Source organism: Mastacembelus armatus, chromosome 13, assembly GCF_900324485.2.
Source record: "Mastacembelus armatus chromosome 13, fMasArm1.2, whole genome shotgun sequence".
Lineage (NCBI taxonomy): Eukaryota > Metazoa > Chordata > Actinopteri > Synbranchiformes > Mastacembelidae > Mastacembelus > Mastacembelus armatus.
In genome coordinates this window covers 11,379,897-11,391,424 of record NC_046645.1, presented here as the reverse complement: position 1 = coordinate 11,391,424, position 11,528 = coordinate 11,379,897, and the positions used below count along the sequence as shown (strand labels likewise).

Sequence of the window (11,528 nt, the reverse complement as noted above, 5' to 3'; positions counted from 1 at the left end):
CTTCTCGGCAGGCACGCGCCAGCACAGAGCCGACTGGCTTCAAGCTAAGAAGCTAAGCTAAGTAAAGCCAAGCTCCCGTCATATTTAAACCCTAGTTACGGGCAGCACTGTGGGAAAATGTTAGGACTTACATGTCAGTCTGACTTCCGGGCAGCCAACGAAATTTCCCACTTGGTGAAAAGAACTACAGAAATGTTAAATTATTGACAGGGTGGCCATAAATGCCCCACTGGCATTAATTAATAAGCTAACTCTACAGGAGCTGTGCATGTCGTGTTTATGTATGATTTTATTGAACGAAACACAACAAATAAAGATCATTTATGCTGCTTATCTAGTGGAACTGAAATGATATCACACTTCCCGGTAAGTGTTTCTGCAGTTCTCCCACTTTATAGTCACTACCGTGAATGCAGCATCGAGCCACATGATATGCCGGGCGGGTCATGTGATCGACCGCATATGTCTTCCTCACCGCCGTAAACTTTTCCCTTCCCATCTCCCAACAAGCGAACATGGCGGGGTCTGAGGAGCGACAGGGGCTTTTGGGAGACGAGGATGACAGGTCCCTTGGTGGTGGTCAGACCGCCAAGGGACCCGGCAGACCGATGCTGGCCATCTGCGACCCCAGTCACCTGCTACACCGAATGGTGGTTCTGGTTCTGATGTGCTTCCTGGGATTCGGTGAGCAGTGAAAATCCCCGTTTTTCCCCTTAACGGTCCTGGTCGGTTTTTGTGGAGGTTTAACTTAAACACAGTCGTCCACGTTTTGGATTACATTTGGTTTTAGTGTTAAAGAAACGCATCATTATAGCCTTAGATCCATTAATATAGTTAACTTTTTTTTTCCAGGAAGCTATTTCTGTTATGACAACCCGGCTGCACTCCAAACTGAACTCCTCCAGGTGATTACCTCTGTTAATGAAACGCTTTACATGGCTTTATTATAGGCTACCCTGAACGCAACAACTCACATGTAGCTCAAGCTGAGACAGTTTCTCATTAAAGATTTTTACACAGAAGAGAGATTAGCCTCGTGCATCCAGGGACACATCTATGCACAGATTAAAATCTGTATGATGATCCAAGTAGAAGTCAAATTAACCTGCTCCCATGCGGTGCCAGCAGATCAGTTTAGTCCACTTGCTTTACTCTGGAGATTGTAGTTGTGAAACTTAACACCAAAGCAGCTGAAGTCACCAACAAGAATCTGATGGTTTTCTTTTCTGGCTGCCTGTACCAGGATCTGAACCTGAACACTGCAAGATTCATGCAGCTCTATGCCTGGTACTCCTGGCCCAATGTGGTTCTGTGCTTCTTTGGGGGATTCCTGATTGACAGGGTCTTTGGAATCAGGTACAAAAACTAAATAGTCCCATGCAGTATATTATGAGTTCAGTGTGTGTTTATTACCTACAGTAAAAGTGAAAGTAAAAGAGATTTTGACCAGTATTATGTTTCACTGTGTTTTTATAGGGTGGGAACCATCATCTTTTCCCTTTTTGTCTGTGTCGGACAGGTGGGTTTGCTCTCAAATATCGAATATGTGAAATGTAATTCTATGAATAAGAGGGGTTTAATAACCAAAAAGATTCTGTTTTTGTATCTTCTAAGATAGATATCAGTAACATTTAGTTGTGTTTTAACCTTTCCACCTCTACACAGATCATATTTGCTGCTGGAGCTTTGGTAAATCATTTCTGGCTGATGGAATTTGGGCGTTTTATATTTGGGTAAAAAAAAAACATCACTTTGTCGTGTTGGCGCACACACACTATACTTTTCTTTTTATAATGTCCAAAATTTATCCTAGTAAATTTCAGACTTTCTTTCTTTCTTTCTTTTTTTTTTTCCTGGGTAGTATTGGAGGAGAGTCCTTGGCTGTTGCCCAGAACACATATGCAGTCAGCTGGTTCAAAGGAAAGGCGCTCAATCTGGTGTTTGGCCTTCAGTTGAGCATGGCTCGAGTAGTAAGTGCACTGCCAACAGAACGCCATGGTGAATGATCATACTATACAAAATAAATGTCAGTAACAGGGTGAATTTGTGCCTCAGCTCTGTTCACTTTCCTCTCCACATATCTCAAGGGCAGCACAGTGAACATGAACGTCATGGGCTGGGTGTACAGCAAGGTCGCAGACCTTGTCGGCTCTCCTGGACATACCACGCTAGGTGTATCACTCATGATAGGTAAACAGTATACACTTGTGACTTGAAATTGGCAAGTGTTAAACTTTAAAACTCATGTTGCATGTATTTTTTTTCTCTCTGCCTGACAGAGATACTAGATCCTTTCTGTGTTAACTGGTGATCTCAGATAACAGTAGAGGCAGAAGTGGTATAAAGAACTGAAACTTCTGCTTGCTGCTATGCATGATTCACAAGAGTCATGTCAGTTCTTGAAATTTTCTCTAGCTACTTCTTAGTTATGCTGAAAGTGCTGCCACTTTTGCACAACTTGCAGTTGTGTTTTATAGTCTGTCTGACCATTTGAGATGTATTTAAATGAACAATAAATCATTCAGCAGTTATCCCAGTTTGAACTTTTTGATAATGTTATCACCAAAATGAAAGTGAAAATATATTATATTTGCTTACTCTTTTTTTTTTTTTTCTCCTCCATATTGTTTAAATTATTTCCTTAGCTTCTGTAACCTGCTTCTTTTCGTTAATCTGCGCTTTGGTCTTGGGATTCCTTGATAAAAGAGCAGAGAAGATCCTTTCCAAGGAACAAGGCAAAACAGGTGATGTATTCTAAGATAGATTTGTTCTTCCTCTTTGACCCACAGATGTCAATAACTATTACACTGCTTTGCACGGTCGATATGGATCCCAACAGAGTCGAAGACCACATTGGGTATTTGTTCTTACCTGCCAAAGATTAACATTCTGTCTTGGCAGTTCATTGACTTTGGCACTTTCTCTGTAGCATTGTGGTTTCTTTCTCATGATAGGACACAGTTCACTTTACTGTGTGCTCTGTTTGTGACGTTTTCATTTAGAACTTAGCTTCTTTTGTCAGACTTCAGTTCAGTTGCTGGAAGCAAATAATACTCTCAAGCTGACCTGCCTGTGTGTTAATCTCTCACATCAGGTGAAGTGATCAAGCTGACGGACGTGAAAGATTTCCCCTTCCCCCTGTGGCTCATCTTCATCGTTTGTGTGGGCTACTATGTCGCCATTTTCCCCTTTATTGGACTGGGGCAGTGAGTATTGCATTGGTGCCATCTCTTAAGTAATGCAGTGAGAACATTGCCTTAAGAGAGACAGCACTACTCCTCTTTCTCATTAAATAGTCAGCATAAACTCAGTTGACAGTTTATTAGGTCCAAGCTAAAACTAATGCACTCTAATATAACAGTCCTGCAGTGAATCCTCACTTCATAAAAGTCATAATGTTCAGGTTTTTTTTATTGATGTCGCTGAAACCATTTTAGAGAAGTGTTAATTCAACTGTATGATGTGTTTGGATGATGTAGTTGGTGCTGCTGTGTAACGGTTTTGCATTATACTGACATGTCTCTTTTAATTTGTCTATCTTTCTATCAGTGAGGGTAGTCTAAATCATGGGAACACCTCTCTTGTATAATGTAGTGCAGTTCACTTTATAATCACATATCAGAGGAGTTTTAACACTTGGATTGCTGAAATACAGGAGCTGCCTATTTGATCTTGTGCCTGATTAAAAACAATGTCATGATCATCACTTGAGTGAAGAAAGAATAGAAGTCACCTCCTAAACAGTAATGTGGTTGGGTTGCACACAGTGAATTAAATAAAGAACCTCTGGTAAATTAGTACAATGCCTGTGTCTGTCTAAGGAAAGATTCAGCAGTGCAACCTCACAATGCAGTTGTCAACAAGCCACAAAGGAAGCCAGGGGTAGTCAGAAATGGAAGGAGGTTTGACAAATGGGTTTGCACTGCAAGAAACCAATTGAAACTATCATAATCTGCATTTCCCACACTGAAAGGCACTCTCAAATCACTTAGCAACTGACATAATTCTCCACAGTCAGTGCTTACAGAGCAAATTGTTGTTATGCAAATGGGGCAGAAAACAGTGTATGGAAGGCTGGGAGGTACTGGCTGCAGGGGTCAACTTGATTTTTCCTCCACTTACAGTCACATGAGAATAAAGGCTAAACAGTCTTCTGAAATTTGAGCCCATCATCTTGTCTTCTTTTATTTTTTTCTTAAAGAGTGTTCTTCATTGAAAAATTCAACTTTTCGCCAGCTGAAGCCAGAGCTGTCAACAGGTATCTTGAATTTGATAGCTGAGAAATGTTCATCGTTCTTTAAAGAATTTTTGTTCACTACGTATGTCTCCAGCATACAGCCTTTATGCTGTCCCCTGTCTTTCCCAGTATTGTGTACATCATCTCAGCACCTGCATCTCCAGTCCTGGGCTTTTTGGTCGATAAGACAGGGAGGAATGTGATTTGGGTAATAATCGCTGTGATCACCACGCTCGCCGCTCACATGATGCTGGCCTTTACCTTCTGGAACCCATGGATTGCCATGGTAATGCCAACCTGGCAACCTTTTGCAGTACATGCCAATGATCTTGTACATTTATACACAGTTGTAAGAAGAGCTGAGTGAATGAAGCATACTGTCAGCAAATGAGTTTCTAAATTACTATGAACAAGATTGATGGGAAAGTCACTGCTTTTAGATACAGATAGTGAATTTAATGTTATTGCTGAGTTTTTTTTTTCCCTACTTGTAATTGCAAAGCTCTGTTTCAATGTGCAGTGCACCTCCAGCCTTAGTTGGCAGGGGTGCTGTGGTTTGCATGTAAAGAAAGTAAATCACTGATTGCACCTATGTTTAATACCTGGATCACTGGATAACAGTAGGGGTTGAATGTGTGATTGAACATACAGTACATCTGCTTAAAGCCAATCAAAACATGCCTTCAAATTATAGATTTTTTTTTTTGTAATGTTTTAATGGGTAGTCAGTCATTTTGGCAATCAATAAGTAATTAACAATTTATGAAATAAAATGCTGTATTTCCTGGATTATAAATCATAATTTTTTGCAGTGCGACTTATATGTGTCAAGGCGTCACTAGTGTTAGATGGCACTCTTGACTCAGTTGAAGATAACATTATACCACCGAAACAGTAAAAATGCTTATGTTCACGCTAAACTATAACTTCTAGGGTAAAACAAGTGAAAATGCTGCCCAGAAGAAAGAGCTATACTGCAGACTTCACAGTGCAGCTCATAAAGTCTGCAGTTGAAAGAAAGTTTGGAGTGAAGTAGATTTACTGAGAGGAGAAGGACACATCGCTTCACCTTCTTCCCAATATTGGCAATGTTGTTTAATGTTATTGGTTTTATCTAAGATACTCATAGAAGCTCACAAGCCACAGCAGGATGTTAAATGCCTCTCATACAACACACGAACTTTGTTGATATTATATATTACCACAGAATTCTGTGGAGAGCCTTGAAGCGTAAAAAGTAATGTGAGAACATATGTTTGCTTGCTTGTTTTCCAGTCCCTGCTGGGTGTCTCCTACTCCTTACTGGCCTGTGCGCTGTGGCCCATGGTGGCCTTTGTGGTGCCTGAGCACCAGCTGGGGACGGCCTATGGCTTGTACGTACTCTTAACGACCTAGTTATGGCTTCTAGCATGCATATTCTGCTTGCTAAGGCCATCCACAATAATTATAGCTTTCTACTCCCCCCCCCCATTGACACTGATGTTTGTTTTCTGCCTCTGTCTACCAGCATGCAGTCTATCCAGAACCTAGGACTTGCTCTCATTTCTATGGCAGCAGGAGCCATCCTAGACAGCAGAGGATACCTGGTGTTGGAAGTGTTTTTCTGCATCTGCATTTGCAGTCAGTATTTCGTCTGTGTATGTGTGTGTGGGGAGGGGGAGGGGGAAGGGGGGGGGGGGGGGGTTCATGAGCTTATAGTCTTTTAAGCTCCTGTTAGACTTTTAAGGGACATTATCAGGGATTTTCCAGTGTTTTGCCCTTCTTTCTTGCAGTTGCACTGATGGCGCTGATAGTGCTATACTTTGTGGATTATCTCAGAGGTAAGAGAACTACAGACTGAATTCTCACTGAATCTCTTCTCTCACTCTTTTTTTCCCCACCTGTCCACATATTGTTTCAGATTTGTTTTTCCAATGTGACATCTCTTTACTCGCTCACCAGACTCATTGGCTCCTTAATCTGTCCATCTCCTTATCTTTTGCTAGGAGGAGATTTGAACCTGTCACCCTCAGCCAGAGCCAGACTCCAGAAAGTAGCCACTTCAGACGCAGAGTGAGTACTTTTTGACCCGTCACCCTTCATCACTGCTTTTCCACCCACTCTCTTGATAATCAGACACACAACAAACAGCCCACTTACATACACAGTAATCAAGTAGCACAGGATTGCTTGCAAGAACTCCTCCCCCTAATTTACTGTACTTTCATCCTAACTGAACCTGCTGCAGTCAGTTTAATCCAAATCTACTTAGATTTTCTATTCCATTGTAGTCTGGGTGTTCAGTGAAGTAAAAATAAATTATTTAAGAGGCTTAAGATTTTTCAGCGAGATAGTTACAGTCAGTGTCCATGTTTTCCTCACAGTCACTCCCAAGTGATGCTTTTATGGATTTGTTCTTTGATCCCATATTGCACACTCTCAACTACATGACTTGCATGCAGAGTTGCAGAATTATGCTTCCTTTTACTGCACAACTACAGCTCCTTGTTTTAAGTTTACAAGCTTCAGAGATGTGAAGGGATGAGTGGTTGTTACAGCAGAGCTGCTCGCGGCCTTGCTGGCAACAAGGTACAGTACAGTGTGTACCTCATGTGTATCACTGGGAAAGTGGCTTTATTTATTTATTTATTTATGTCTCAATAATCCAAATCAAAATGAAAGGAAACACCCAAACCAGCCTTTAATATTGATGAAAATAGAGAAAAGGCTAGTTAAGGAACTGTTACATGCTGAGAGCAACAGTTCTTGTATCAGCTGACTAAATTTACTAGCTTTCAAATTCATGTAGGGTATAGTGGCTGGCACATGACAATAGCACACCATTTGTAGTTCATTTATTTTGTCTTTGTAACATAAAAAGAAACTGCAAGACTTCTTGGTCATGATTACTTTCTGTTCTCATTTTGGGCATAAAATTGGTCATAATAGAGGTTTCTCTTTCTGTTAATTTCATCTGTGTAAACTACTGTATACACACACACACACACACACACACGTGTGTATATATATATATATATATCTATATCTATATCTATCTATACACATAGAGATAGAGGTAGATACATAGAGATAGAGGTAGATATGTCTTTTATTATCTGAGTAATATTATCCTGGCCATGTTGTAATTGATGTTTTCCAGATGATGATGATGAGGGAACACACAGGGTCCTGGGCTTCAGAGCCAGCAGGCTGCACTGTCCCCCCCCTCAGAGCTGTCAATCCACTGCCATGGGGCGGGACTGCGCTTCTGACTCCGCCCAGTGCTGTCATCTGTGGCTCTTCCCACCAGAACTGACTGTCTGGCTCTGACTTATGTAACACCTTATTCAGTAGCTGAATTCACAAATCATAAATCAGTTTGGACTCCATAGTCAACTCTCTGACTTCTCATACTGACGTTATTTCTACCAATATAAACTGTCCTCTGACTCCTGTTTGTCAAACTTTGACCTGAAGCTTCATCAGTTACAGAAATTAAGGTGCTTCAAGTGTTTTACGACATTCAAATGTCTGACTAGTTCGGGCAGAAGGTGAGAGTGATATCCTGTGGAAATGGTGCCTATTATATATAGTTGATAAATTGAGCTTGATTTTTATTACAGTACATTGGATCTCATAATATAGAGTTCCTATGTTCTGATTCTGTTGTTTTATGTTTATGTAGAAGTACCTTTGTGGGTGTTTTTAAATGTTTTGTATGTTTATTTTGTTTCCAGCAGGGCTCTGTTATTTGGTGTACTGCAGACAGCTCAGCTGCTTATTTGTGTACAAATGTGTTTGTGTTTTCTCAGCGTTCTTAACTGCCAAACAAAATCTTCCCTACTGGACCCTCCTTAGGGAGATTAGGTTCATGTACAATTTTAATCACATGCATCATTGACCTTTTATGGTGGATAATCCTATCAAGAGCATAGCTCTTTAGTGTTCAAATCTTTATTGCCTTTTTTTTTTTTTTTTTTTTTTTTTAATTTCCTTAATTCTTTTATCTGCTCTTTGCTGGTTTCGGGGGTTCATAAAGATTTATTTTCTGATGCATCATCAAATAGTACATTAGTGTATGATAAGAAAAAGAGAAGGGCACACTTTTGATTGCATTTACCTGCGTAATGGCATTCATATTTTCATCTTTTACCGACTGTTTTATTAACGCGACCTTTTTAGCAAATCAGTTCCATGTATAAATCATGTTTTGTAGAAGTAATTTGCTCATTGATCAAGCTCAGGTAATTAACTTGCTGTATGCACAGCCCCCAAAGTGTTGCTCACGACAGAATATTCATGCACTTTGCTTAACTCTCATCATTCCAGTGATGTGGAAAAAGATTTGTCTGCGTGTATTGTGATCAGGAGGATTATCATTCACTACCTCAGTTGGGAAATTGGCTCCCAGTCAAATTCATAACGAAGCGGTCAGCCCACGTACTAAGATGATCAGCAGCTAATGTTAAAATGTTTTGGTTGCAGATTAAAAACAAAAAAAACTGTCTAGTCAAAAACACGCTGTAACTCCAGTGCAGTATTTGTTTAACTGAGAATACGTGTACTATAATACCAAGTGTTAACTGACTAATTTGAAGATATTAAAAGATTTAGAGATTACTGAATATCAATTAAACAATCAAATATGATATTTGAAAGAAAGCCATTTCAAAAATCCAGTTAGGTCTTTTTTTTGTAGAACTTGAATCTGATACCACATTGTTCATGGAACAATCACGTATGCATTACATTAAACACGACATTCTAAAAGCTTTGGAATTCTCTGTTACTGTTTGTTTTTTTTGTTTTTTTTTCTCCAGTTGTTGTCCCCTCCATCCCCCAACACACACACACACACACACACACACACCTTCCAGCTTTTACCAACAGACTTGTGGGTGATTAATCCAGCTGGTAATGTTTACATAATTGTGCTCATGTTAGTGTTGGTTGTAGGCTGAGATGATAAAGATGATTATTCCTGCAGGAGTAAAAGGCAACGCAGTAATCTGACAGAGGGTGAGCTTGCTAGACTAGCACCCATGTCTGCTTTTGGCTTACGCAACCGGTACCTCTCCAGACTGGGTGCACAGGTATGCACGCACGCACACACACACACCCCTTAAGATTATGCAGTTGACACAAAATCCATTTATGAATTAATTCTGACTCTGATCTTGACACTGGCAATACATTTATTCATTTTTTTCTTTAATAGCAGGCCAGGAGGATTGGTTTTACTGCAAGGCCTTAAACACGAGTAACACTTTTATTACAACTGTGGTCTTTTTTTTGCCCTCTCCACTGAATCTGTCTTGTCCTCTCTACTCACAGCTCCCAGACCACTACTCTACCCATCTGTCATCACTTGCCCACAGGAGTGTTTTGAAATGATGTCCCTCATTCAGCTGTCTGCTCCTCTATGGCTCCAGTCAAGTTTGCACTAAAAAAAGGAGGAAGCTTACAAAGTGTCCCTTTGATCACAAGATACTTTTCACCTCATTAACTGCTGTTCTGGGTATTTAGTCAGGTATGGTATCTTTTATTATCACCGCAGAGGTTGTTTTTGAATCTACCTTCAGTTATTTTCTATCTGCCCTACACATGAGATGCTGTGCTAGTTTATAGAAACCTCATAATAGATTTATTTTTCCAGAATATTACATCATATAAAGTTGGACTGATACTTCATGGTGCTCTCTGGCAGTTCAGTTCCTTCAAATCATTTTCTACCGGTTTTGCTTTTTAATAGTGGCCTTAGTGGTGTCACTATTTTCAGCTGCAAGTCCAGGGAACTTTGTGACCTGTTAACAGTGTGAAAGATTTTTTTTTTTTTTTTATATATATATATTTGAAATAATAAAACAACTCATTAACAAAACTTGTAGACTGTTGGCACAGTTCTTGTGTTCTTACTGCCCAGCGACTCATAGTTAAAGTCAATGTAGACTCTGATGGACTCTCTCTACTTTCCGAACCGGTTTGTGCTCCTTATATCTACCGGACATATATTGGGCTGCACTCGCGTTTTCCTCCTACGCAGCCAGGCCCGGAGCTTCTCGCGGTACCGACCGGAGCCAGAGATATAGAGGAGAGAATTTGCGCAGCAGTTGAAACTGACTGCCGGTTTCCAGACTTCATAGGCGATCATGACCGCATTCATCACATGACAGTCTCCGGGCAAGTAGACTCTCACAAACAGGTAGATGTTTCGAGTAACGTGATACGGCACAAAACATACCACAAACATGAGGCACACAGCAAATAAAGTGTGCGCGCATGTGTTACGCATACGTGCTGTCCTGCCAGTGGAGATGCCGCCCGCTGCCTTGCAATAAAGGCAGTAACAGGTGATCACGATGAGGAAGGGGAGCAGAAAGCCCACTGTGACCAAAAACAGTCCATAGGGGAAGTGAACGTTAAATTGCTGCGGGTTGGTCATTTCAAAGCATACATCACACTCATCACACCCGTGTGCGCAAAAACCAGTGTCGGTAAAATCTCCGCAGTGGCCAGGACCCAAACCGAGCCTGACGCAAAGAGGACGAGTTTTGTTGGTCCTGAGACGCACGGAAGAAATGGGGAAGCACATTCCCACGAAACGGTGCACGCTGACGCAGCCCAGAAACATCATGCTACAGTGAAGGCTGACTAAAAAAAATAAAAAAACTGGCGGCTTTGCAGATGATGTTAACAAAGGGTCACAGGTCTCCCATGGCGTTAGTGATGACGAGAGGGGGCAAGGCCAGCACGTAGAGCAGATCTGCCACCGCGAGGTTGGTCATGTAGATCACCGTGCTGCTCCAACAGACGCACCACAACAGGGCACCGTTTAAACTCAGGGCCAGCACAAACACGAGGCTGTAGGACACTGGTAGAAGGATCCTTTGGTAGTAGTAGCTCACTGGACAGATCCCAAACTCCTCCATTCAATAGAGAAACAAGGTCAACTTGGATGAACTTAAATCCCTATTAGGGCTACCTAATATTGCAGATGCAACAGTTCACCTCACCTGTCTGTAGCTCATCTAACTGCAAAGGATCATGTGTGATTGGTTAAAAATACCAAATGCAGGTGTTTGTTCATGTGCGTCCCTTTGGTTCCCAGCCCACACCTGGGTAAACCACTACAGCACCATATCAAGGCCATGGGTAAATATGTTTCAAAATCCTCACATTAAAGCCTGAGATAACCCGTACAGATCATTAATGCTGTTACTAAAGCCAATCACCAAATTCAATGGCATTGTCAACACGCGCTCAGAGAGCTCAGTGTGTGTGTGTTAAAAAAAAAAAAAAAAAAACGCGCACA

General features: G+C 41.0%; 1 protein-coding gene across 2 annotated transcripts; it reads left to right on the top strand.

Annotated features, from left to right (window-relative positions):
* Positions 1–10,021, top strand: mfsd1 (major facilitator superfamily domain containing 1). 2 transcript variants are annotated; one of them, XM_026298585.1, is made up of 18 exons: positions 1–366; positions 511–684; positions 853–905; positions 1,244–1,356; positions 1,477–1,519; positions 1,666–1,733; positions 1,862–1,970; positions 2,088–2,190; positions 2,646–2,744; positions 3,095–3,206; positions 4,202–4,258; positions 4,367–4,523; positions 5,513–5,610; positions 5,745–5,857; positions 6,010–6,057; positions 6,223–6,289; positions 9,204–9,309; positions 9,551–10,021. In XM_026298585.1, the coding sequence occupies exons 2-18, from the start codon at positions 516–518 to the stop codon at positions 9,608–9,610; spliced, it is 1,575 nt and encodes a 524-aa protein (XP_026154370.1). In that variant the 5' UTR covers positions 1–366; positions 511–515; the 3' UTR covers positions 9,611–10,021. The 2 variants fall into 2 exon arrangements, with proteins under 2 accessions (XP_026154370.1, XP_026154371.1); XM_026298586.1 differs by lacking the exons at positions 1–366; positions 9,204–9,309; positions 9,551–10,021 and adding an exon at positions 7,377–8,988 and having other exon boundaries at positions 383–684.
* Positions 10,022–11,528: the final 1,507 nt, after the last annotated feature.